Source organism: Necator americanus, chromosome V, assembly GCF_031761385.1.
Source record: "Necator americanus strain Aroian chromosome V, whole genome shotgun sequence".
NCBI lineage: Eukaryota > Metazoa > Nematoda > Chromadorea > Rhabditida > Ancylostomatidae > Necator > Necator americanus.
This window is the reverse complement of record NC_087375.1, coordinates 857,595-884,951: the sequence shown is the minus strand read 5'-3', so window position 1 is coordinate 884,951 and position 27,357 is coordinate 857,595. Positions and strand designations below refer to the sequence as shown.

The 27,357-nt window shown below is 39.3% G+C and overlaps 5 protein-coding genes across 7 annotated transcripts; 2 read left to right on the top strand and 3 right to left on the bottom strand.

The window, feature by feature from the left end:
• Positions 1 to 7,238: 7,238 nt before the first annotated feature.
• Positions 7,239 to 7,577, bottom strand: RB195_012613 (uncharacterized protein; the record flags this gene model as incomplete). 2 transcript variants are annotated; one of them, XM_064202067.1, is made up of 2 exons in its annotated part: positions 7,239 to 7,361; positions 7,452 to 7,577. In XM_064202067.1, 2 exons carry the CDS (start codon positions 7,575 to 7,577, stop codon positions 7,239 to 7,241), a joined length of 249 nt encoding a protein of 82 aa, XP_064057948.1. The 2 variants fall into 2 exon arrangements, with proteins under 2 accessions (XP_064057948.1, XP_064057947.1); XM_064202066.1 differs by having other exon boundaries at positions 7,239 to 7,577.
• Positions 7,578 to 7,643: 66 nt separating this feature from the next.
• Positions 7,644 to 12,037, bottom strand: RB195_012612 (uncharacterized protein; the record flags this gene model as incomplete). 2 transcript variants are annotated; one of them, XM_064202065.1, is made up of 4 exons in its annotated part: positions 7,644 to 7,679; positions 7,730 to 7,806; positions 11,300 to 11,389; positions 11,914 to 12,037. In XM_064202065.1, 4 exons carry the CDS (start codon positions 12,035 to 12,037, stop codon positions 7,644 to 7,646), a joined length of 327 nt encoding a protein of 108 aa, XP_064057945.1. The 2 variants fall into 2 exon arrangements, with proteins under 2 accessions (XP_064057945.1, XP_064057946.1); XM_064202064.1 differs by lacking the exons at positions 7,644 to 7,679; positions 7,730 to 7,806 and having other exon boundaries at positions 11,214 to 11,389.
• Positions 12,038 to 15,498: 3,461 nt separating this feature from the next.
• Positions 15,499 to 20,050, top strand: RB195_012611 (uncharacterized protein; the record flags this gene model as incomplete). Its single annotated transcript, XM_064202063.1, has 6 exons — positions 15,499 to 15,650; positions 15,707 to 15,899; positions 16,034 to 16,122; positions 16,866 to 17,004; positions 18,488 to 18,664; positions 19,844 to 20,050. The coding sequence occupies 6 exons, from the start codon at positions 15,499 to 15,501 to the stop codon at positions 20,048 to 20,050; spliced, it is 957 nt and encodes a 318-aa protein (XP_064057944.1).
• An 876-nt stretch (positions 20,051 to 20,926) lies between these two features.
• Positions 20,927 to 22,903, bottom strand: RB195_012610 (uncharacterized protein; the record flags this gene model as incomplete). Its single annotated transcript, XM_064202062.1, has 5 exons — positions 20,927 to 20,993; positions 21,157 to 21,213; positions 21,284 to 21,362; positions 22,583 to 22,688; positions 22,784 to 22,903. The coding sequence occupies 5 exons, from the start codon at positions 22,901 to 22,903 to the stop codon at positions 20,927 to 20,929; spliced, it is 429 nt and encodes a 142-aa protein (XP_064057943.1).
• A 1,546-nt stretch (positions 22,904 to 24,449) lies between these two features.
• RB195_012609 (uncharacterized protein) lies at positions 24,450 to 26,854 on the top strand (the record flags this gene model as incomplete). The annotated part of the gene is made up of 6 exons (XM_064202061.1): positions 24,450 to 24,546; positions 24,693 to 24,806; positions 24,945 to 25,091; positions 25,507 to 25,618; positions 26,624 to 26,788; positions 26,851 to 26,854. 6 exons carry the CDS (start codon positions 24,450 to 24,452, stop codon positions 26,852 to 26,854), a joined length of 639 nt encoding a protein of 212 aa, XP_064057942.1.
• Between the last annotated feature and the right edge of the window lie 503 nt (positions 26,855 to 27,357).

Sequence of the window (27,357 nt, the reverse complement as noted above, 5' to 3'; positions counted from 1 at the left end):
AAAGTATCTTATATAATTCATCAATTCCCTATAGCTTTTCCATTAAATTGAACGTCAAAAATCAAACTGCGTTCAGATTCAGATTTAAAACAAAGTGAATATTCCGTACTTTTTACTCTATAATTTTCCTAGGGTGAGAAAATCCCGAAGAATTTGAAAATGCAACCTCGGTGACTTACTACATCTAAGATATATTAGTGAATTACATTTAGAATTCACTGTTATTCAAATTTGCGCTTCAATGGTATAGGTATCTAAAAGGTCTAGAAAAAGTAGAACTATTTCAACGTTTGCCGTTCCTTTCAGTGTTTTCCGAAAATTTCAGGAAATAGAGAATAACATTGCTATAGTTCCAACACTACAGTTTTTCTTCGTTTCTAAGCTTTCTGTAAATGATTTAAATATCTACAGGGCTCCTTTAAGGAACTTCGGAATAATGGTAATCTGGCAGTGCAACAAATGCTATCCCCGGTTCCGAAGCTCTCACTATTTCTCACTAATTCCATCAATCCACTTTTCTTCGACAGTTTTACGATGGTTTCTTCACCGTTAAAGTGCATATTAGAATCATCCATGAAAATGTTTACCACATAGGCTTTTGACAATCTGTCAGTTTTGTCAGATGTCAGATCGTTGTCGGTACCGACGGAGACGGAGTTAAGCTGTTCACCTTATCATTTCGTGAGACAAATAGCTTTTTTTTTTGACCGATGATTCTTCAAATACGTTTGCACTTTCCGGCGGTTATTTCGACACATCTCCGGCAGTGCACCCTTCCATATCACCCCTTCTAAAAAGTTGCAGTCTTCACCGTTCCTCATTCTACAAATCTACTGCAACTGAGTTACGTAGACTGTGGGATAGAGGTGAGCGAGTGTCTCACTTCTTGTTCATAGATGCCTAGCAGAAAATAACGGATAACTTCTTGTAAATGGTCTGTGCTCATTTCTGCCAGCTATTACTGTGTTCATTATGTTTGAGATGTGACTATGTCGGTGACCTCCAGCTGAGCAGAACTAAAAGACGTGGCGAAGAAATTTGAAATCCCAGCGCACATGCTAGAATTACTAGTTGACTGCTGTGAAAGTACTAAATAGAAAGTCGGTGTACAGTACCTTGTATATCTCCATGGAACTTACATTAAATGGGAAGGTACGGCTAAAATAATCACTAATGAATGACGCTATGGTACTGCACAATTAAAGGCGTCACCCCACGAATATGAGGTGGCACGGATTTCAGGTGGAGTATTCGTATACGGGATCGTAGATTCTGGAGAGGGGAAATGATTCTGTCCATTTCTTCCTAATTGTCGTAAAAAACGGCCCGGAAGATGCGACGCCGCAAAGGGCTGGCGCGCTCCAATCGAACTCCTTGTAGAAAATAGTGCGCCAGAATGCCCGAAGGCCGTTTTTACGGCAATTAGGAAGAAATGGACAGAATCACTCCCCTCTCCAGAATCTACGATCCCGTATACGAATACTCCACCTAAAATCCGTACCACCTCAGATTCGTGGGATGATGCCTTTAGCAATTACATCGCATGCCGTCTTACTTAGATATCCGTTCAGCATTCAACCACATTCTTTATTTAATATTATTATAAATTTCTTCCGATGAATTTCTCTTAAAGAAATGTCTCTACATTTCACAAAACTATTTTGAGTGGACACGGATGAAGTTTCTGGCGTTAATCAATCCGCTCGGGATGCGACCCCACGTTCACTTCAATTCAGAATCGGTCGAGGTTTACGAACGTGTAACTGGCCTCGACAATGACTTGCGGGGGTAGCCGACGAGTTAAATCAGTGCGTTTATCCTCCCAGATAAGTCTGGTGCTAATTTTTCAACCACCAAGGAGTAAAGGACTTGGTTGGCACTAGGACGTTTCGAATCGTCGATCGATTGTGAATCACATACGAACCTCTCAACTTCTGTTCTACACACGCCTCTATTTGTTATTTCTAATTGTGATTTATTAAAATAAAAATCCCTCGTTTGCTCCCAATCCTATTTTCATAACCAATTCTTATCGAAGCTGTTTTCATTCGACGAAAGATAGGGACGCAAAAAATCTTGATATTGGGTGAATGGAAAATATGTAGTGAAATAAGCAGCATAAATGGAAAATAGTGAAATAAGCAAAATTTTAGAGACCGTTTAAGAAAAGGAACCAGTTAGTTTACACAGTTTATGCATCCCTCCAGTTTGGGATTGTCATGCTCCACGTATTCGAGGCGATTAGACGTGCTCGTGGATCCATTCGACGATATTTTTGAATTCAGGACAAATTTCTGCGAATTGGAAGGACATTAACATTGTGTAGCAAAATTAAGTACCACTTACACTTAGTTTCATATGTCAAATATGCAGAAAATCTTAATTTATCGTTGATTTTTTGTTTCTTTTTGACTCAGAGATGTAGACCTCAGCTTATACAGTTATAGTCGATTGCACAAATAAAAATTAAAATCGTTCTTCGCTACTGGATAAGTTTTTTTTTCCGAAAGGAACCTTTGATATGGAAAACACTTTGAGAAAGAGGTCGATGCACTACCTACTATCTCCTCGTACATTCCCTTCTCATATAATTATCGTTTAAGAAATTCAAGATGAAATGACATGTCGTAATTTTCACAGAGTCGGAGCACAGCACATCATACTGTATTCGAAGTGAAATCACTCTCTTTCAAAACTTAGCTGTAAAGAAAGAGTCACAAAGATTAAACATTATGTTACTGCCAAAGGAAATGATGTACGCAATGAATCACCGCTTCGTATGGCAAACGAACTCAGTTACGTTACATTTTACTGCGTTCCTCTTCTCTAATGGAATGTTCTGGAAGATAGATTGAATAGGAATTCTCAAACTGTTCCTTTTTTCTAGTAAAGTCCCCATATACAACGAAAAATTTACTGTCTATCGTCTTAGCGTCGCTACCTTCGTTTATGGTCATAATATGGGGCTAAACGTCAACGTCAAATACTTCAACCACGAAGCGCAATCCGTGATAATTGGTGGTCATCTCGTATTGCAATTAGTCGCAGATGATCTCACCTTTTTCTCCGGGGAAAAAAAGGAAGAAGAAGAAAAGAAAAGAAGTCTGTGAGCTTGAGGTAGTGGAGTTTAACATTGTTAGACGTTGTTGGTTCGTTCTCACTATCTCCTGCAAGTCATTCCATAACATGGACGATATATGTAAATGTGATCATCAAAAGATGCCGCCGATGTACACTGGAATCGCGCCAGGTTTTTGTTGTGCGCGCGACAAACGACATTTCCTGAAAATACGGTAACCGCTAATTATATAGGGAACGCAGAACTTGTCATACAACGACAACGAACGACGACGACGACCTTCATTCGATCGCCGCCGATCCGTCCTGCCATTACTATGACGTTCTGTTCAATTACGAGAGAACTGCTGTTTTATGTCATTTTTCTTTTTACCGAGAACCTATTACGAGTGCATGCAGCGACACTTCCAGAAAAGATAGAAATGGTCGCCGAGGAGGATTGAAACCTGTTCTATTAAATACATTTAGTAAGAAGTATATCGAGCAAGGCTCCATAGAACCTAAAATCTATAAATCAGCGACTTGAGGTGATCTATCCGCCTCGCTAGTCCTCCTCGGTCATATACTTCTACTTCAACTCTTCCTAAAATGCCTGGCACAGTAACTCTGTAATCCATTACGCTCTCAACTCAACAGCATCCATTCCTTTAGTCACTGTCAGAGCAACTGTTTGACAATATCCATCAAATAAGTAGCAGAATGACAGCTCCTCGTCTCGTCCGATTCCAGATTATGCGAACAGATGCTGCGGAGATGACTGAGGGCCAGTTCGAAAGAGTTCCATTAGCGCCCTACGAATTGAAATGCGATTGTGTCGGAGGCTACATATACCTACTTTACAAGTGTGACTGGGTCCTCCAATCTGTGCAAGAAGATTCTGGAAGAAAACAAAAGCAATCACACTAAGCGTGGATGATATTACTGTTCAGCTGGAAAAATCCACTTATGTTCTGATTCTGAAGTCCGAAATTTATTACAAAACTTTGAAAATTTCTGGTAACTCTGCACCGAGAAGGCTTCAAATGAGATGAACCTTGAGACATCGCTAACCATAAAGAATGTTTAGCCTCTTTCTTGGATCTCATTATCAGAATATTTTGTAACAGATCCGTAAAGGCTTGAAAAAGACATAAATATGCATAAAAGACAGACTATGTGATTAGGGATTTTTTGAAGGTTACTCGAGAAAGAATTTCTATCTACCTGCTTCTGTGTGGTGCATTTTAGGTAAGTAAAGTAAGTAAAGTAAGCAATAAAAACTACAACTTCCAAAAGTCAAAAAAATATCTACAATCACAATGCCACAGTTCCTTTAATCGCAAGCCGTAGATAGCCAAATAATTACTACAACAAAGTAACTTAAAATGCCTCTAAAAATGATGAGTTAGTGTTTGTTCTTAGTTAATTATCACAGAAGTTGGTTCAATGTTTTTCAGTTTATTCATTTATCGCACAAAATCTCCTGAGGAGAGGGGGGATTCTTGTTTTTACTGTGACACATTGCTGCTAGCACTTCTCCCACGCATGAGAAATGATTTTTGTTCACTAAGATAAGTTCCACTTCTGTTCCCCTCCATGTGACTGACATTTTTCAAAGTTCACCCGTACTACCGTACTTCTCCTCCGGCGATCTTTCTCAGTAGGCGGACCGGCGGTCATCACGGACTGCGGACTTCTACCAGTTAGCGCACCCCGGTCGCGTGCACTGTTTCCGTTTGTTTCTTCATCACCGCCGTGTGCTGTCTGTCTGTGTATGCATCGTTGTGCGTGCCGTGTGACGTACACGCTTTGTCACAAATGATTTAAAACTAAAACTGCTGTCAACGGCGATAATCGAGCTGACGACATGACTGACAAGTTTTGTGCACGAAGCAGTTGTGTGTCTGTCTATGTGTTGTATCCGGCAATTTCGATCGAATCAGATCTTGATGAGTCGCATCGCATTAGTCGTCGCTGTTGGCCATGCAACTCGCAACCATTGCACCACCCTGACAGTCTGTTCGCTGTTCCCGGTTTCTCTGGATCACTCCGTACTTTCATTGTTTTTCTTTACGTTACTTTCATTTTTAGTCGCTTGGTAAAACTTGGATTCAAAGCCTCGGAGTCTCCTCTCCAAGCTAATTCTGAAGCCTGAGTCTGAGTTGTACTGACCGAGTACCTCCGATCTAACGCACATCGACTTCGACATAATAAATACATAATCATAATCGACATCAATTCATCATACTAAAATCTACAAAATTTTCTACACTTTTAGAAGAAAACAGGACATTTCATTTAGTAAAGTAGAAAGGATTTATATCAACCTTATTTTAATAATCTCTGTTGAGATTTTTGTTATTGATAGCTAGTGATTCCCTCCTCTGAGGAAGCCAGGAAAAGATTTGTTCGTTTAAGGAACTCATAACGAATTACACTATCTCATTAAATTCCCTAGCAATTCTTATGGACGTCTGAGTCTGAAAGTAAATCATATCGTTTCCCTAAACAAAAAATTTACATCTTTACTGTGTCAAAAAGAATGGATCGGCACTTATTTCGACAGTAAAAAATCTCTTGGCGGTCCCATTAAATAGTTTATTTGGCAAATTGGTTTCTTCATAGCATTGTTACCGAGAACAAACCATATCTGAGTTTATTTCCTTTCAAGGGAGGGCCTGTTACGATTTCCTCTGTGTATGGTTTAGAAAGATTGTTCCACGGTAATCGATATCGCTGCTATTATTTATTGTTATCATGTCAGTGCATGCAAAGTATTGAAATTAAAAAAAAAAGAACGAGAAGGAGAAAGAAGAAAGAAGTGAATAAAGTAATAGTAATAGCAAATTATGAAAAGACCTTTTTATTTGATTTTTTAAAAATAAATGGAGACGGCGGAAAAGGCACTTTCGCTACTTTTCTAAAATTCCAAAGGTTGCTAACGAATAGTGGAACATTTTTTCTGGTTTTTTTTTTGTATTCCCTGGGAAAATCATGTAGATATTATATTAATACTATAAGATTTTAAAGTCTTATTTTTCTGTTACTTATAAAAAAATATTTGAGCTTCCCCTCATAAAATAAAGCATGAAAATTTTTAGTTTATCAACCTACGTAGAAAAGACAATTTTGCGAAATGAAATGTATAATTCACGCTGTTATAAAAACTTCACAATTTGAAGTGGACCCTCCTATGGTTTGTCCTCTTGTAGAACCATACTAAGTTCAATGCTGACAGCTTAATGCTTAGTTTTCAATGCTGATTTCTTCAGTGGGGATCAACTCTGTGGATTCATTGAATATTATCGTTCGTTTGGAAAATTTAATCATAGAAAACATCATTTCTAAATTCTGGGAAGTGAGAAAAAGGTGGTCTGAATACTGAATATTAATAGTGGTAATATAATATTAATAATGAATAATAATATTACTTTAATCGCACTTTAGCTTGTTCGAACTTATAATGATTAAATATAATATATTAGTCCAGTAGAATCTATAATCTATCACAAATCTATAATGTATTCTCAAACCAGCGACATTACCGATAAATTCTACTTTATTTCACATCACGGTGTTGTTCCACGAACAAGTAGTAATTTGTCCATGTGGACGAAGCATGATGTGCCAACCGTATCCTAACGGATCGCCTTTTTCCACACATGACCTACCGCCTTTGTGTGGGCTTACGAGCACTTAGGTCAACTTCCGGATAACAGTCGGAGCACACTCACACAAGTTGCAGGATCTCTAAATTCCCCTACGAACACGAGATTAATACTTGCCCGGTATTTCCCATTATAAACTGGAATCTCCTATCTCTTCGTACCGTACACGGTTCTAATTCAGAGAGAACGAGCTGAAATGTGTACTTATATCACATGAATCTGCTTAGTTTTGAGCAATTTTACAAATCCAAGGATGAAAAAAAAACTTGCAGAGCATTAGATTTTCAAGTGAACAAATATCGTTAGTCACGTTTTCCAGTTTTTCACATCCGTATAGATGATGCATATTCGTTGTGTTGTCAATAATGTCATGTAATTTGAAACGCGAGCTCGTCGTTTCCGTCAGTTAATCCGCTAGAGTGTTTACCGGTGGTGGATGACGCATGCGTTTGTACGTACGTATGCGCAGGTCGTACACGATGACCACCTGCCGTCGAGAGTACAGCTGTCTTTTTATGTCTGACTCCACTCAGCGACAACATCTCCGGCGACATACATTGTGCTGTGCATTCTCCTGGTGTCATCCTTCTTCTCCGCTCCTCCAGCTCCTCTCATTTCAAATGAAATGCCATACGTCTGGAAAAGTGATAGTTTATCGTCGTCGTCGTCAGTTTGCTGCGTATTTCGCGCACACACATCACTCTGTGATGCATTGCAGTTTGTCACCTGATTGATGTCACCATAGTCCCTTAGTTTGGATGTAAGCGTAGACGTCTGGCTGGCTGACTGACTGGGTCTGACTTCATGCAGGCGATTCGGTGTCGGTTGATGTATCAAGACCGAGCAGAGCATAGTGATTAATACGAGTGAGACAGGCCATCCCCACGAACGCCACTAGCATATTTTTCCAGGAATTCTTCATGCTTCATAACAAACATCCATTTTATTCGGGTTCTAAATTCTGGAGTTGGAAAATTGGAATTCATGGAAAAAATACTTTCTACCAATATGTAGGTGTATCCTTCACTTCTCTTTTTCTGAGTAATCGAAGAAATTCCACCATCCGGATAGATTGCAACACCTTAAACTTAAAGGACTTTATATTTAGGTTGATTAGTATCTAGTGTATTTAATTACTAATTTTCAAGCAAATTAGTCGCAGAATTTTTCTATAATTGAAATTTTCTCAGAGCACACGTAGGAAGAGGTTATCAAGACATTTATATATCATTTGAGATATGATCAATAAGTTTTGAGTTGTTTCCTTTAACATCAAACAAAATTATTTTCCATAGATAAAAGTGTTATTTTTATTAGTTGTTCATTTTATACGAATATACTTTAAAAACCAAAAACTTATTTGTTTCGTTCCTCTTTATTTCAATTTTCCTTCATCAAAAATTGCTATCCTTATAGTTACTACTCATTTTACATTCGCAATTACAGACATCGCCTTAGTTTTCTTTTCAGTTCAAGGACAACTTTTGCAATGAGGAAAATGGAAGCAGATTTCTGTGGAAAAAAAGCCGGATGAAGAGCTTTAGCTAGAAGATTCCCATTGTACAACAAGAAAATTACGAATTCCATTAGGCTAACGACTTTCATTCCCAGCTATGACGCACTCTACGATATCTTATTAGAATCATCTCGCCCTGTATTGCTTTTTCGACCTTGAAATCAACGGATTTCTGGGTTTGATGATATTGTGAGCAATTTTATTTTTCCTGATTGCAATTTGCTTCATATATTTTACAGTCAAGTATAATATTGCCACATAGAAAAAAGCTCTTCAGTCGAATATTTAAACTTTACTTTTTACATGTGTATATTCTTTATGAAGTAGGACAGCAAATGTTTAAAAGAAAACTTTACAAAAAAAATCCTGAGATAATCTGTTCGTACAAAAGTAAAAGAAACGCTCTAAGGAGTTTGACGTATGTAACGAAGAGATTGACACTAATCAATAATCTGTTCTATGTGTACATTTACAGGTGATTCCAAATCTAAGCGTAGTACGTAACTGATTCTGAAGATGCCTGGCGCAGATCACCCACTATTGCCAAACAAATGCTTGTACGAAAAAAACATTCTAATTTATATTTTATATGTATATTTTTTAGTATAATTTATATTCTAATTTATATTAAAAGAGATTTCAAGCAATATTTTCTAAACTGCAGGGTACTACAACCAAAATTAGCAAAAAAAAAAAAACCCAGCAGAACACGCTTCACACAAGAAAACCTCACATTTTTTGGAATCGTTAGAAATTTGGGCAAAAAAGATGGTTAAGCTCGTATCATTATGAAGTTTCAACTCATATTACCCTTTTCTGTCCATCTGTGCTCTAAATTACTGTAACTAACAGAGATGTCGATAGTGCTAGATTTTATGTTAGTTTACGCTCAACCTCAAGAATTGTTCATGTACGACGCAATATCACTAACAATTGAGCTCAGCTCGGCAGCAAATAACAGGACTAAAAACTAATCATGTTGTGTCGAGTGGGGTGAAACAAAGAAAATTTTAGGAATATACTCATTAGTAGTTATTAAATAGATAATATAAAAGTATTTGTTTTTGTTACTGAATAAAATTAAATAGATAATATAAAAGTACCTATTTTTGCTACTGCTTCTTGATTTACTTTTTGCCGGGAAATTTTCAAGGAAAGCCCTCTCCCTATTCCTCTCTTATGAACGTTAATAATGAATATTAATTAATGATTAATTATTAATTAATGAATATTAATGTATGGTAATAATAACACGTAATTATTGCACCGAATGAAAGGAAAGGAAGTGAACTACTGGCGAGTAGATTATTCTTTTTCAACCCACAGTGGAGGGGCATATTTTTTCGTCACAAAAAAATTAAGTCTTGGAATAGGGGCTTCCAGCTGAATGGAAATGAATTGTAGAAAGTGAGAGGAAGAGTACACTTCATACTTTTGGAAAACTACTATTATTATTATTATTATTATTAATATCAATAATTATTCTTCCCCTTCTATTGAAAGAGAATAAATAAATAAATAAGTAATGGAAGAATTAGTAAAAAAATAGATACTAGATAATAATAAGATAAATAAATAGATAGAAATTAGCTTGCTCTATATGGTCTCCACATAAAAAAATGTTTATCATGATTCTGAAGAATTAAATTGTTGTGGAATACCGCATTATTAGTGTGAGGAACGAATACAAAGATGACAGCAGATGACAAATATGATCCTTCCAGAACCGTAAACGTTCGAACCTACCGAAATCTTAGTCGTAGTAAAGGGTACCAACACCTCTTGATTCAGATTTGTAAGCAATCAGCTCCTTTTATCTTCTTTACCGAAACGCGGCACTGAACCGATACGGTTGCGCAGCATTCACGCATTCGTCTTCTTTCCTCTACTTGCGAACAAACTACAGTCGCTGCGTCGACACACAGGCGGCGACGCAGCAGCAGCGGGGGGCGAGAGAACCTCTGATGCTCAATCAGGTGGAAACCTGCCAGTGCACATTTGTCGTCTCGACTTCTGCTATCTGATTCAACAATTATCACAGCGTATTCGTCGGTCTGTCGAGTGCGTCCAATTACTGTCACTGTTCACATTCTTTTAGGGGATACGACGCGTACGGTATTTATGTACAATCATCAAAGACGACAGAATATACGTGATCGAGTTTTGTTTTAAATGTGCTTTAAATGTTAAGCATTGCTTTCTTAATTTATTCCACGCTTTATTCCTCAACTTCGAATATATCTAATTACAAACCTCAACTATATTTAATTTATTTATTTTCTTTATTTATTTTTTATTACAAATCCTTTAACGCTTTATTCCTCAACTCTCTTTATTTTACTACTAATTCACCATAATTACAAATTATTACAAATCCTTTAGTTTTCGTATTGTGTCCAAATCTAAGTAGACAGAGAGAGACACCAGACAGAATAGTCCAAGTAAATGGTTTCATCGAAATTTTCATGAAACCTCCGAAAATACGCTTTTTTCTTTTTTTATATTATACAGAGAATGACAATACATCTGTCTTTAATATGATTATTTATTTATTAAATGACTTACCTCCTATTTATTTACACATTCCTTTTCTAGATGATCCGCTGGATGCGTTTACAGTGATGAGCACTTTTTTTAGACTGAGAGGGTTGAGAAATCTCCCAAATTATCTCAATGACAATGACAAAAATACAAGCCATACTTTTTTCATTTTGATTTCTCTGAATAGACTCCTCCTTCCGGCAAGAGGTGAGAGATATTTTTTAGCCCTTTAATAGATACACAGTATTGATTTAAAATCATCTTAAATATCTATTTATTACTTAATCAGGGCTCCATTCACAGTAATCCTACCTGTTTTAGAACTTTGCCCATTGATCTGAAAGCTTTGTATTATTAGTATCTGAAAAAATAGAGTCTTCATGGAGATGGGACTTTGCAATGGTGGGTTTTTTTTCTCAAGACGTGTCTCCCTAGATTAGTACCACACAATCCGCTTGTGACGTTATTAGAATTACAGCAAACACTTTAGGCGATTCATTTCTTCGTTCATCCTTACCTTCTTCTTCATCTTCTCTTTCCTCATTCTTCATCTCAACTTCATCTTCATTTGATTCCTTTGTAGGATTTTCAGTTCTGAAGCACAAACCTAAACCAAAACCAATTTTATTTATTTATTTAGTTATTTATACAAACGTACGCGAATGTGTTTCCTTGAATCAAACAAAGGAAACGTAGTCATGCAAATAAGAAGAATTTATTTTCAATCCAATTCTCAGGTTGAATCCTGGCACCGTTTATGGAATTTATAACTTTAACAATTTTTAAGAAAAAAAACTTTCATAGTATCCTAACACGCTGCCTGCAAACAGTTAAAGATATGAGTCATATCGCTTTTTCTTCCACCACTGACACCTCTGTTCGACAAACGACGAAACTGATACGGAAACGGACTTCAACCCCTCCCACCATCTGCCCCGACTCGTCGTCGAGATCAGCTCAGTGGGCCCGGCGGAGCACGTCGCAGCTAGTCGGCCGTGAACTTGCAGACGTCCGTCAGATGCGCTGCGGTGTCGTGTGCCTTGTGAGTGTCGGTGCGTGGACGTGGAATTGCGTGTGACACGGGAGTGATTGGCAACGACACGCACAGACGGATGAACGCAGCTAGCGAACCTGACACTCTGCCGCCTCGTATAAGACATGACGACGCACTGGATGAAAATGCACCCGTGACTCGTTCGCTTCTCGCCGCTGTTGTCACTTCTGGATAGTGTCCCGGACCGAGTGCCGTATCCATTTCGCTAATTTCATACTAAACCTCCTTTCAATATACTTCAAATCTTGAATCAACTGACAAAGAGTATTCTTATTATCGTTTTTATTTATTTCATTCATCAACGCGCCCAACGTTTTTCTTCGCTAACTGAAAACAAGCAACAATAAAAGTGCTTAACAATAGAAAAAGTACTGTAAAAATCCGCTTTATCAAAGGAAAACTATCTGGTTGTCTTGAAATGGAATGAAAAACAGAAAGGTATGCCTTATGTATTTCGGAAACAGTACTGGCCACCCTCAAATAGAATTTTTTAAATTTTCTCTTCAATTACCTATGGCTTTTGGGTTAACTCTGTTGGAAGATAATTTTCAAAGTATTCTTGTAGATAGCATTCGGTTCTTTTAGAATTATGATTAGTATAAGTAACAATATAGTATAATTAGTAATAATAGTAACAGTAAGTAGTATAGTAATAGTAAATAGTTTGTAAAAGTAATAATATAGTTTAATATTTAGAATTATTATATAGAATTCCAATTTTTCTCGATTTAATTGAATTTCTAAAGACAGATGCGCGTGAGAAGGCGCAAAAAGTCAGAAAAAAATATCCTTGATTCCGCACTTGATCCCAATTTAATACGCACTAATTAGCAATTCTTCCAAGGAAAATTGTGGTGTTGTGAAGTTCATTTTTCTACACTGAAAACAGTGAATTTTAGATTAATCACTACATAAATGAACCTAGGGAATTGCTTCCGATATTTCAAGAGTAAGTGGACTGCTTGTGACCTTTCATTTCGAAATGAAAATCGAATAAAAAAGGAGATGTGTTCTTTGATTTCCGACCTATTACTTCTCTCTTCTAAGTTCCACTATTTTTGCAGCCATTTTCGTTGAAAAAAATATGCCAGCAGGAACTGCACTAAGCAGTAAGCAGCCTGAGCTATAGCAAAACTCATACCAGCTAGAAATAGTTTCTCTCTCGAAGTTATAGACAATTAGCGAAATTTTTCTTCTTCAGTTGCAAGTTCAAGTGATACAGTCATGCGAATAAAAAAGCGCAAACAAACTTGGTTAATATGATCAATACAAGATTCCATTAGTGAATCAATTAGTTTTCACGTTGCAATGACCGTTTTGGTTACTTTTCGCATTTATTTTTCCTTAGAAAACAGTGTGTTAAGAATGTGAGACCGAGTAGTACCTACGGATCTTAAGCGCTGCTCCTGGCTTGTTTTCCTTGCTTCAGTTGAGCACTGAAGCGAAGTAGAGATTTCGAGAGATTCGAGAGAAGGTTTATCAGGCGTCTTTGTGTGGAGCACTGAGTGACACATCATTTGCAAGCGAATCGGCTGTCATTTACACGTATGTATCGTAGCTCCTTAGTCAATCATCTGTCATGAACCCGGCGCCTGCCTTTCATTCGAGTTGGTCAGATAGAGAAGCACAGCACACACGGGGGGAAGCACGGGGGAACGGAGAGGGCGGTGGCGCTGGCGGGCGGCGCCACAGCGATCGCCCGCCACGCCCTCTACCACCTCTCGGAAACATGTTGACATTACGTTCCCGCAGATGTCCTCATTTGATCCCCGCAATCTCCAGCAGCAGGGATTCTGCGACCTACGCGATGCGTGCGTGTGTGTGTGTGTGTTTTCTGAGCGAAGATCAACTCAAGACGACGACCTGTCGTTGTTCGATTGGCAGCTTCTCATTGTTACCTCGCCATCATAACCGTATCCACCTTTCCTGTGCCGACTGTCAGTCTGCGGCTGCGCCGACTTAATGACCGACTCTATCACGAGGCGGTGACGTCGCCTAACCATTCATGTCATTCATGTTATAGTGATAAGCGCTAGTGTGCGAGTATAGGGCTGCCGTTAATGTACTTTATCTCCGTTCCTACTTCGACACTGTGCTCATCGCTGATACGCTACTCATTCATTTCTCGAGTATTTTTTCACGTCCTCTCTTTTTTTTGTGCATTTTTCAAATCTTCCTACACTCATCACCTCCTTGATCACGGAAACCGTGCCCCAAAATTTTTCCTCTAACAAATGCGCACCCAAGAAAGAACCATTAGGTAAGTTTTGACCAGAGTTAACATCTGTAGCGCATGGAATAAAAGCCAGCAGACTACTAGAGACCCTCCTATTGATATCTGCTTATTCTAAAAATATTGCCACTCCCACACGATCTCAGCATTACTGCATTGAGGTGTAAATTTCATCAACGTTTTTTTTTTCCTACAGTTAGATAAACTAACTCTATTCATTTAACGCAAATCGGTAGGAAAAATCACTAACGGATGGATTTTTCTATTACTTTTCACAAAAGAGACTCGTATTTCTTCTGATTTCTTACAAAATCGGATTCTCTTCGCGACTGTTTCGCGGCATGTACGAAAAGACGTGGATCCGCGTATTTTTTGTATTATGTCGAAAAATTAGCGATTCTACTGTAGCTACATTTTAAAACCTGGTAGATCATTTCGGAGACGTCTCGAAATTCTATTTTGAAGGGTTTTCCGAGATATTACATAGGAGAAATTATTTCTTATTTCTTATCTTACGGAAAAAATCCATGAATCATCTTTTTTACCGCAGCGGTCCTACTCTACTTGCATCACCGTACTGAGTGACAAAAATATCCTTATTTATTCTGACTACAAACTTTGTAACGATGAAAAAAAGAGAAAGCAGTGACAACACCTCTGTTTTATTAGCTTTAAGGTGATTTGACTTATCTCGTCAATTCTGCAAACTACTCTTATCGCCTTTTCAGAACAACCCTCAAATCGTAACCGTACATCCTGCTATTGTCGATGTTCCTTTCCTTTTTTCCCTTTATTTATGGCTAACATTTTTATGGTAACAGTGAATAAATAATTAAGTTAACAGGGAACAGTGTTTTCCTTTTTTTCTTTTCTTCTAGAAATTACCTTGACCTGGCTAAATGTCTAAATGGAAAAATTGCAAACAACAACGTTGTATGTTTTAATTCCATCGGAAACTGCTAGGCATATCCGTCTCTGTATTCGTGTCGATCTCAAATTCAACATCTCGATAATTATAGTTCATTTATAACAGCTGGCACTCAGCATTCCTAATTATCCCTAATGATGGTCCCGTAGGCGTCTAGGATCACTTCACAGATGAATATTACCTATGGCAATCACTTCACAGCTCATCATGTACTCATCTAGTGTAACTTTCACATCATTTCCTACATAAATCAGTTGATAATTGCTTGATACAAGTACATAGTAGTGGTATATTCTCAAGATGTCGTGTTGCACGTTCATGGTTCGTGCATCACGGTCCATGTGTTCTTTCTATCAGCCGCTAAAAAAGTTTGTTAGAAGTTAATAGACACCCACCTACAACAGTTACTGTCGTCGTTTCTCGCTCTGTGGAATATTTCACTCCTTCGCTTATCGAATCGTTGGAATATGACAGAAGAATAGCGCTATATGTTACGTTTAGATGGACTTCTCCCTCCTACCGGAAGAAGTGCTTGTCAACGTGCTCAAGATGTCCTCACCTACGACAGTTACTGTCGCGAAAAGGCTGAATAAAAAACTGAATCGAATTGTGGAACGAAATCACCTGGGGAAACCTCGAGTTGATGACTTCAAGTAAGCTCTCATCACCATCATGAGTTGCATCTCGCATTGAAATACTTCATTTTTAGCGTTGAAATGCGCAGTTTTTTGGGTCGCACACGTCCCGTTGGCAAGCTGCAACTAAAAAACTCTACTAAAATGCATAGAAGAGTGGTAGTGACAATGAGAAGGAAGCACAAAAGTCGGCAGATCATAGAAGAAGCATTCGACGGTCCAAGTTGTAGTAACGGCACAAATGTGATCATGGAAGAAATGAAGAAGGTGAGATTACTACCACTTTTGTTGCGTTATTCACTACTCAGAATCCACTCAATGGAGCTACATACCAGTATCTCTTGATTCAAAAAAAAAATCCTCAGTAGCCTCAGTGAAAAACCCGCTCACCCATCTTTTAGGTTCAACTCTATGAAAGACTCTCATTCGATGGAGTTACCGCTGATACAGAATTCTTCAACATGCTCACTGCAAAGTGGAACGATATGAGGTTTGTTTACAAAAACATAAATATGTGCACAAAAAAAAACCAAAGCGAGAGGTCAAAGTAAACAGATCTATATGAAATGTTTCGCAAGTGACACATACGACCATCTACTTACTGGGCTTCAAACTTTTCGAATTTAACTCATTTTAACAGCTTTTTGAGAAGTTACGGGGAAACAACTTACCTGAGTAAACACCATTTCAAATTTTATTTGTTCCAGTAGCTCTATAGTCTCCATACCAGTTTTGAGATGTATGCTTAATGTCCATTGAAGGCTATTGAATTAGTAAAGTATGTTTGAAGTGGTGTTCTCTCGAGCAAACGGATTCTTTGTAACCTCTGAAAAGAAGCTGAAACGATACAACTATTTGCTTGAGAAGCTTGATTCGAGCCTAACACTCTAGTTATTCATGTCTTCAGTTCAACGACTTTGAAAACAAGATGGAAAAATTGCAAAAATTTAGCTTGAGTCCACATATTCTACTAATTAAAACGCTGAACACCACTTTGCTTTTTAGCAGTAAGATTTATTTCTTCTCTTTCACAGAAAGGAACGTATCTTGGAGTGTTCAAGCGTTTCAATATGTAGAAGAAGTGATATCCAAAAAAAAGCATGTCACTACATCTCTCTGACATTGTCTTCGATGTCAACAAGTCCGACAAATCGCTCTCTGCCTGTCGCTCAAGAATTCGAAGCAATGTTTTCCGTGTTTCTTGGCGGCCTCTCATGTTTCTTCTTTTTTCAGTTTCGTTCAAAGCTTGTCGTTCACTCTGTGTCACCTGAAATTCTCCGAAGAACAGATGCTATCGCTACTTACACGAACCGCTTGTCATTCGCTCACGCTTGATTTCTGTCACTTCGAGCAAGACATCATTAGTGACAAGGTAGGTCACAAATGCCCTATGCTCAGTGAAGATTGCACGTAGTGTTCTCATTTTGCTTGAAAGCAATTCCAAGCAACCTAGGCGATAGTAGCTCTCGTTGCATCTCCTCATTTTCCGTCGAACATGACGACTTTTTTCTGGCAGTTTTATGAAGTAATGTTTTATAGAAGCGACGTAAAAACGAGCTGCACAAGTAATATGGAACTTAAGGGAAGGAATTCAGCAAACCTGAGTGATACAATCAGGAAAAATCCTTTTGTTGGAATTGCAGCAACGAAAAAGTTGCTTTTTTTAGAAGTTGGATGAGGGAGTCCCCAATACGCTGCCTAGAAAGCAAGCAAAAATTCTGAAGGACTGAATTGAATTAAAGTTGCGATTCGCTCTAAGCACCCACTGACAGTGAAGCAAGATTGAACATTGGTGCTCTACGCAATAAAATAAAGCTTCCGGCAGATCATATCTGCTGAAATGCATCAGCTGCTTTGCTTGTCACATTTTTGAAAAGAATTTCACATCGGATGTTTGAGTGTGATGCATCTTCCCGGTACAGACAGCTCGAACTTCTTACCTCACTGTCCTAAAATGTAGTAGATCCCTCTGCGAATACAATCTAAAGAGTCATCTAAATTAGAGCACGAACGTAAGTATACACTACAAACATAAGGTGAATTGGTCCCACATAGGATAGATTTATGTGTATGGACAATTTAATATGTAAAACACATTATTTTTTACGTTTCCTGAGCGTTGACTATAGTTCAGTACAGACTAGGTCATCCCATAAATAATGCAATTCTACTTTTATTTCACAAAATTGAAAAATACAATTTTTTTCGAATTTCAAATATTCTCCCTTATTTTTCAAAATCATTTCCCATCTTTTCAGTAAAAATTCTGTGCCCCTCCGTAATTGTAAAAATTCTTCCTTTAAAAATTTTAGTAAAAATTCTGTGCCCCTTCAAAATTCCGTAAGGAAAGATGAAGTAGAAATATAGTTGAAAGAACCCGCATTATTTGTGTGAGAACTTTATAATTAAGGGAACTGAGGCGGTCCTGGTTCCATCAAAGTTCAAATCTCAAAGAAAAGTTTCGAAGCCACAGTGATCCAAACATCTAGGGATCCCATAACCATATATACTTCATATACTTGATTCCCTATACAAGAAACCGTTCCCGTCAAAAAAAAGCCCAGTGCGAAGTGAGATACGTAGATCCACGCAAGTTCCTGAACTTATTATATGAGAGGAACGCGTGCTGATCGTGGATTGATGGTTCTGATGGCTGTCACTGGCTTGTCAGTACGAAAACACATCATATGTGTCGGCGGCCGCAGGACAGACTGTCACCACGTGTGTGGCATGCGCGACAGCCCGACAGAAAATCGTCCGGTTGTACTCGACACTTTGAATTTACCAACAAACATGCGTGCTAGTAAAAAAAAAGAAACAGTTGGGATTTTCTTGACGAATCCGCAGCTTTGCAGGTGGTCAACGCTATGTCGAGTATGCGATGTTTGCGTATTCAACCACGTTCCACCGTGTTTCTCCACCAACTGACGGATACGACATTAAAGAGATGGAGTTCGTCACCGCCCACTACCATAGCGCTTTACAACTGTGCCAGCAATTTCACGTTGCGAGGAATTGTCGAAGTGATTAAGGTGTGTTTACCAACTATATTACAGGAAAAGAGGACCTTTACAATCAATTGAACTAGTAAAGTACGGTGGGGTTACGGTACATCGTATAGCGAGTCATTCCTTTTCGTATTTGTCTAGTTTTTACCGTAACTGACAAATTATCATTCCTATCAACTAAAAGTGCACCGATAATATGCCAGCTTAAAATCACAAAGTACTTCAGAATATGAGAGTTAGGCAAAAAATGGCTTATTAAAAAAGTGAGATTAATTTTGGTACACATGTGGTTAGTAAAATAGTGCACTTCCTGCAACAGACGTACAGTATTTTAACAGCCTGTAATAAATACGTGCCCCTGAAGCCCCTTTACTTTTACATTAGACCTGAGAATAAGTAATAACAAATAAGAAAGCACATTTTAGTTGCGTATAAACACTTTGATAAAAAAGTTTCTATCCAAGAGTTTCAAAAAATCATTGCGTTGACGTTTCCTTCGTGCTCTGTTGATCTAGCGTTACGAAAGTCCGCAAGAATCCATAGCAGCTGAAGAAGACTAGCGTTCACATCAGGAACATAGGAACTTATGCGCAAAACTTCTCCCAGCCTAACTTCTTACTGATTTTCGGAACCTAGTGAATTTGCGCGTTACACTGTATATTGTACCATGAAGCCAGCGTTCGGGTTAATTCTTGAGGTTGAATGCTCTCCAGTAGTAGCTGAGGCTCAGAACGCAACAGAAACATCAGATTGATCACTTTATCAGACGGCTCTATTTATTACGCTGTATCACAAAGTGAGTTGAAAATGAGTGAGGTGAACTACTAAGGAAATTATGCGCCAATACAACTCTTTACACCCATATAACTGATGAAACTCACTCCAGGAGATTTCAACTGACCACTCGTACCGGTCCTAGGAGTTGTTCCGTCACGCAGATAGTTAGTCCGTGCACTCTGGCTCATATTTCTGAACTTGAAAGGAGTGCTTCCTGTTCTTGTCGCGATTTTTGTAAACCACGTCCTGGATGCAGTCTAACTCTGGGCAGTACACAACAGCAGAAACTCCTACAAGAGCTTGTTTTCGACGAGCTACTTTGGACAAACTTAAGAAAAAGTTAATGTTTGCAAAAATGATCCCTAAGTAGTGAAATGAGGCTTTTCTCTGACGGAAAACATTAATAGTTATAGCTTATCCTTGAAGGGGCTTGCTGATGAAGTGTTCGTCGACTGGGATTTCGGTCGTATCCTACCACGAGACGGCGCCGAAGGACAATTGTTTTCAATGATGTCGATCTCCGGACTTACCATTTTTGTAAGCGACGACTTCAATTCGAGACGTGTACAAATCGCCCGAGGCCCATCACGAATTGCCTTCAATCTGATCAAAGAGGAGGCATTCACTTCCTGAACAGAGCGTGCGGTAGCACATCTACGCACCCTCGCCTAGATTCCATCTCGAACCAAAGTTGGTGTAGTGTTTTTTAATCTCATGTACGGGTATCCATGTTATTGTTGTTTTTTTTTCTTTTATGCTCCAATACAGAGCATTTTAATTGCCGTTTAGTTGTTTTGGGCGATGTTACATTGTGTAACTTTGCTTTGATGTTTTACGTGTTGACTGGATGTTTTTTGTTTGTACGAAGTCATTGAAAGATAAGCGAATAAAGGCTGACTTAGTTTTTTTAAGCAGAAAAAAGGCTATCAGCCCTCATTTAAGAGTTTTTCAGAGAAGAGGCGCCTTCTAACTGCTATTCACATCAATAATGTGAAAATAAATTCGAAAAAATGCTCATGTATTCCTCGATCCAACAAAAAGTTCATATCTGTCAGTAGCATAATGCAGTAACATCTGCTGAGTGAAAAATTACAACAGTTACATTAAAATAAGTGCTTAAAATCTTCTCAAACACCCTATAGAACTCCGTTTGTCCCGTCCTATTTCATGTGATCTACGGATTAAGGAAGCAGGAGCTGGTGCTGGTCTGTAGTCAAAACCCCTATCTATTCGAGGGCAAAGTTTGATGTGTGTTGAAAATTGCACGCTATGATAAGAAATTACCAACAGATGTCAAAAAATGTACTGCTTCTAGTTGCACCTTATTCTCTTATTCTACTCTTATCTTATTCAGCATTTGAAACACTGTTTACATTGTCCACTGAAGACGGAAAAGTGACTGCTGTGGAAATAAATTTTCCCCATTCCCACTGAAAAAACCAAGTGGTACAAAGCATTAGTAGATGTCACTTACCTTCAGTGAATCTGCAGTTCCAAAGGCGGTTAGGATCATTTATGCAAATACAGACTGTGGCACGAGATTATTAGAAACATTTCTGCTATTTCTGCCTTGATCCTGAAAGTTCTGATCTGAGCCAATGACAATTAAACTCGGAAAGAGAAATCAGAGAACCGTACCATGATTATCCATTACGTGATAAACAGGCCAGAACAATAAGATTATGACCAACTTCAAACATATGCTAATCCAAACTACGACAAATGTTTGACTGACTTACTGCATTATTTTCTTCTTGAAGGCTGTGTTAGAAAAAATCCTCAAGGTTGGGATCCCTCTGCAACAGGTAGTGACTGAGGTATTATATTTAGAACTGGTTTCAAAGGTTTCACAATAAAAATATGTACCTTGTTGAAGGTGTTCCTAATTTTTGTACATTCTGTTGCAAAGTTTCCGCGAGATGTGATGAATCAGGATGTTCCGAAGCTTCACAACAACAACAAAAAGGCTTCCTCACCAATGCGTTTTCAGTTCTGTTATAATGCACTAAGTAAATCAAATGCTCATGAATCACTGCTCGTATAAGTCCTGTCTTTAGCCAATTCGTTTACTGAATACATCCAAAAAAAGTATCTAGAAAGTTCGTAACACGTGCGATCAAAAGAGCGCGGTTTATAGATGGGTCACAAAGTCGTGCGCGTCCCATAATCCGTGACCCAGGGTTGGTTCATGCGGTCATCAATGTGTTAAGCAAGTTACCAACACGTTAGCAAAAGATTTTATTGCGTTACCACGATGCCCTCATTTTGTGAACGCACAAGTCATTTTGCCGAACGCTTTTTCCTACACGTCATGCGATTGCTCTGAGCACTTCTGATCTCTTGGATTCTTTGGCTTGTGATGGAGAAGGGAGGGGGGAGTGGACAGACGAGCTACCTTGAACAAACTTAGAAGCGTCACCCCACGAATCTGGAGTGGTTCGGATTTCAGGTGGAGTATTCGCATACAGGCCAACACGCGTTCCAAAAAACCTCAACGATTACGAATTCCCGTAAGACGCATTGGCGCATCCCAAGTGGATTGATACGCCAACGACTTTATCCTTTATCCTTTTATTCGCATACGGTATCGTAGATTATGGAGAGGGGAGTGATTCTGCCCATTTCTTAACAATTGAAGCAAAAAAGGGCCCGGAAGATACGGCATCGGCGTTCTGGCGCACTATTTCCTACAAGAAGTACGACTGGAGCGCGCCAGCCTTGTGCGGCGCCGCATCTTCCGGGCCGTTTTTTACGGCAATTAGGAAGAAATGGACGGAACCACACCCTTCTCCGTAATCTACTCTCCCGTATGCGAACACTCCACCTGAAATCCGCACCACCTCAGATGCGTGGTATGCTGCCTTTAAAGTGGTGCGGTGAAGCGCAGCAGTTAGGGTCATAGTGAAACCCTAGGTGCGATAGAGAGGAGCCGGACCCTCCTCAGGTGAAGGGGGTTCAGCCCATGGCAGTGAAGGGGGTAATTTCACCAACCGTTTAAAAGTGAAGGAGGTCTTTACCCTAACCGTTCAAAGGTGAAGAGGATCAGAGCACCGGCTCCGACTATCGCATGAACGCAAACAGCAAGTTTGAACAAAAGAGAGTCTAATATTTAAAAGAGAAATCAATAGAAGGACAGAAGTTGAGAGCGAGCCGCCGCCCAGTGACGTGACATAAGCGAATGAAACGATTTTGGACGACCACAGAGTCCATCGAGCGCGTAGGTCATGTTCACCTTTGACCCACCCTGGACACGGTGCCCCGTCTCTCCCTCCTAAAAAAGGAAATCTTCCCGAGGTCTTCAGTCGACTAGGACATACTTTTGGGCCACCTTTTTGAAGAGCACCACTGTGGTCAGGTCACACATACTAATTTTGCGGATTTGGCAAGAACTGCTACAGTCAGGTCAAGTCGATGTTCTCGATGCAACATCGCAAGCGGCTGCGCACAAAGCGGTGGTGCTATCGATCGGGATCGAGGTGGGACCATCGCGACATGCACTGATCAGCGATGCTAACAAGGATCCCTCCACCGCGATCCTAACCGCTACGCTAAACTGCAACGGCTCGAACGCAGCCGCTTACGCAACTGCGCCGTGTTTCAGGTCGTTTTGACCCGACTTTAGCATGATTGTGTGCAGAAAGGGGGGTTCAAACACTTGTTGCGTATTTTGATGTAGAGAGAATGTCTGCTGCTCCGCCTAGATGCTTTCTTACTCCTCTCGTATCGGGTAAACTATGAACGCAGCTTAAAGGCATCACCTCACGAATCTGAGGTGGTACGGATTTCAGGTGGAGTATTCGTTTACGGGATAGTAGATTAAAGAGAGTGGGGATGATTCCGTCCATTTCTTCCTAATTCCCGTAAAAAACGGCTCGGACGACACGGCTTCGAGCGATCAGGCGCGTTATTTCCTACAACGAGTTCGATTGGAGCGCGCCAGCCTTGTGCACACCGATCTTCCGGACCGTTCTTTGCGACAATTAGGAAGAAATGGACGGAATCACCCGTCTCCATAATCTACTATCCCGTATACGAATACTCCATCTCATATCCGTACCACCTCAGATTCGTGGGGTGATGCCTTTAAAGCTGGAACCGAAGACTACAACACCGTGCATATTCCCGCCCATGAGTTTCTGGTGTCTTTGACCCTTCCTTCTTGTGTACATAGCTGCTGCTCAAAACCGGTATTTATTTAGGTCCATTAACATTGAAACGACGCTTCCTACAACCTCAGTTTCCCCGAAATTATCATTTTTCTCCGATTTTACCACCGAAAGTTCTTTTCTTCCATCACTTCATTTTGAAAAGCTAATATTAATCTCTTCCAAATCTTATTTAGGTTGACGTCTCTAAGAAGATGCACAATTAGGGCCAAAAACTTACATATTAGACCGAACTGACTTCCCCGCGAACGGATTAAGGAAAGTGTAGTTAGGGAGGGAGGGAGGGGGGACTTCATTCACGCTCTCGTCTTTACCTAAATATTAGTTTTAGAGGATCATGACAAATGACATGACAATGACATGAAAACTAAAGCTACTAAGAGAAAAAAAGGAAGATAGTGCCTTCAGAAGTAAGAGCACGGTTGAATACCATTCCCCCCCCCCCCAGTTCCCCGGATCAATACGTAGAACTGATCCACAGCAGTCCTAGAAAATAAAAACTCAACACGACACCATTGTCTTTCCACCCATCCACAACCTTTTGAACATCGCCCCAGACATCCGAATAAATCTTCTTTGGCGGCAGCCTCCCTGATTCAGGGAAAAGTCAGCAACGCGGCTGCGGTGCGGCTGTGCTGTCACCCAATGCCTTCCGGATCTGTGTCCATTCCTGATTTATTTCAGTTTAGTGGTAATTTCTGCAAGTAGCATTGTGATATTGCATGGTATTAGGTGAATAGGTGTTGGTTTCACAAGTTTCCTCTTTTTCGTCCACTGTTAGTCATTAGCTACAACTGAGATTTGTTGTTTTTCTCTCTTGTGGTAGCCATCGAACGCGTGGAGAGTTCGTATTTCAGATTTTTAAGATGGCAGATCCAGTGGCGGATTTCTTGGCTAGGGAGCAAGATTTATTCGCTGAAATCGAAGGAGCTCCTGTTGGAGGTCCTCCTCCTGCACCTGCTGGTACGTTTCCAAACATCTTTTATTCTCACAAGGTTGTAGTTCATTGGATGTTCCAGAACGTCATATGTTCATTCCATTTATTCATCTAAAAATTTTAGTTCTACCAGAATATAGTTGGAAGTGTCAGAAAAAATGTATGATTATAGCTGTGCATGAACCCGCTGATGATTTTGGTGCGATGATGATGGATCCTCCTTCTGTTGGAGGTGGAGACTCTGGAGTTGATCTTGCCGGGATGGATTATCAGCCAACACCACCCGGTAGGATTTTGTTGTTGTATGAAAACGTACAGTGTTTTGCTACCTGTCAGATATTTTGTTGTAGTACGCGCTGTAGTTTATACCTTGAATCGTAGATTAAGAGCAATTCGATAAGCCGCAATCATCCCTAGTTTTTAGTGCCGCTGGTCAACGGAAACGGTGTCAGTAGTCATCATTCTGCTGCAAGTTCAAAAGGACCATCACCTGTTCCTGCAGTGCCACGCATTGAGGCTGAGAACATTCGCAGGTGGCGCGAACAGCAGAAGGTTCTCCTGGAAAAGAAAGGTAAACGACACCTTATGAATAATGAATGTTGCCGTTATTTAACATAGCTGGAGATGCGACTTCACTCCTAATAGATATTACCGGAGTGAGGGACAGATGTTGGGGTTAACACTTAGTCATTGCCTATTAAAATGGATGCGTTGTACATGTTAGTTGTGTCGTTTAATGATTGCCTAAAGACCTAGAGACTAGAACTTGTATGACTTTTGCTAGGACAGTTTCTAGTAGCGAGACTTCTAGCCGAAGGCACATTGAAGCCTCGCTAGGGATTGCTGCTATCGCTTGCTCATCATATTTGTAGTGCTAAATACATCCAGATTAAATATGCAGCTTCGCTACAGTTCTGTACTGCAACTCATTTTTGCCCTATTTCTTTTTATTTTACAAAATTTTAAGTGATCAGTGATTGTTTCAGATGAAGCTGAAGAAAAGAAGAAAAATGAGCTTCGCAGCGCAGCAAAGAAGGAGCTGGAAGAATGGTACAAGCAGCGAGATGCTGCTTTGAAATTAACAAAGGAGGCGAATAGGTGCGCAGTAGTCCTTTTTTTAGTATTAAGAAATCTTTTTCAGTTCCGTCACTATTCAATGCACTTTTCTTATGTTCATCACCATTTTCATCCTCGCGGTTTTTCCATTACAATTTCATGAACAAAAAAACGAATGGATAAGATGTAGTTAGGGGAGGACTCAGTGGCGAACTTTTTTTTGAGGGTAAATAACTTAGTCGATCGGGGCCCTGAAACCTAACTGTGCCCCCGTGGAATGTTCATACTTATTTCTCATAGTTATGTTATTAAATGGTTGAACACATTTCGGTGTTTATGTTTCTGCAGAGCAATGTTTAGAAAGATGAAAAGGTTTTCTGTGCCCAGTCATTCTTTTTCGAAAGCAACTACTCTTTCGGTAGGAATGAGCATTCTTGTTGAAGGAGAAGAAACGTCAACGAAGCGCGCAGATTACAGGTCCTTTAATGACAGAAGTGCGCGAATTTCCCTACAAACCTCCAACACTTTATTCAAATTATTTATTTTAAAAACAAAGTTATAGGTAGATAATAGATAGGATCTTTACGTTTAACGGACTTTACTAATTTCTACAGAAAATAGAAAAGTCCGACGTATAATAATTCTAATAGCGTGTCAAAAAGATGATTCAGGGATGAATACCAATAAATACAGAAAATACACCAAAAAGAATAGAATATGCACGTATCCTTGTCACTAAGAAGCTCACTGAGAAGTCAAAATGCCCATTTAAACAATGCACACATTTATTTACAAAGAGGAACCATAATTGTGATTCCATATTTCGCGCATCGCTTCCACTAGTTCCACATACAAGGGGTCAATTTTCGAACAAATTTTTCAAAATTATTGCAATCCTGTAATGCTGAAATTGGGAAGGGTTTATTTATTACACTAATGAATTTGTCATAATTGAACTTTAACACGTGCTTCACTTGTGAAGTAGCTTGCATTTACGTTTAGTTTTCTATGTGAATCCATTTTTTTCTGCTTACTCTTGCACTACAGAAAAGCGGAAGAAGAGCATCTAGCTGCTTTCGGCCGTGAACAAGGAGAAGGGGCCCAGTGGGAAGAAATCGCTCGGCTGTGCGAAGCTAAAGCTCAACAGAAAGGAGGAAAAGACGTCAGTCGCCTGAAGAGTTTGCTGCTTCATCTCAAAGACCAACAACACAAGTAAGATTCTGTACAACAACAATTAAGTTAGGAGTGTTGTTCATGGGAGTTGTTCCTTGCAGGTAAGATACTTTAGAAGAAAAGAGATTCTATGTACTGTGCGCTGTGTCTACATTGCTGTGCTCTTGCTTTTTTGTTGTAATTTCACTTCAAATATAATGTATTTCCCTTATTCCTAAGTAGTATCGTTTCTCTCACCATCTATATGTATTTTTTTCTTTCTCGCGAGAAGTAGTTTCGTTACGTTGTGATGTGATTATGTGATTGCAGAAAGCCGCACAGCTTTCCGATGATTTTCTCATGAAAATCCCTGAATAACATCTTTTGGCTTGCGGTTTTCATCGCTACCCTACCATCCTCCACTTTGTTCCGTTTCGCTTGGAATCCGGCATAATCTCATTAATTCCGCATGTTGCACTCAAATAATGAGCGTTAAAATGGTTTTTGAAGGGAACAGCTATCGGGATGGTTGAACGTTATTACTATTTATATATTTAATTTTAGTTCGTGTTTATATATTTCTCTTTTTGTAGCCTTTGTGATGTACGATCCAAATGCTATAATGTTGT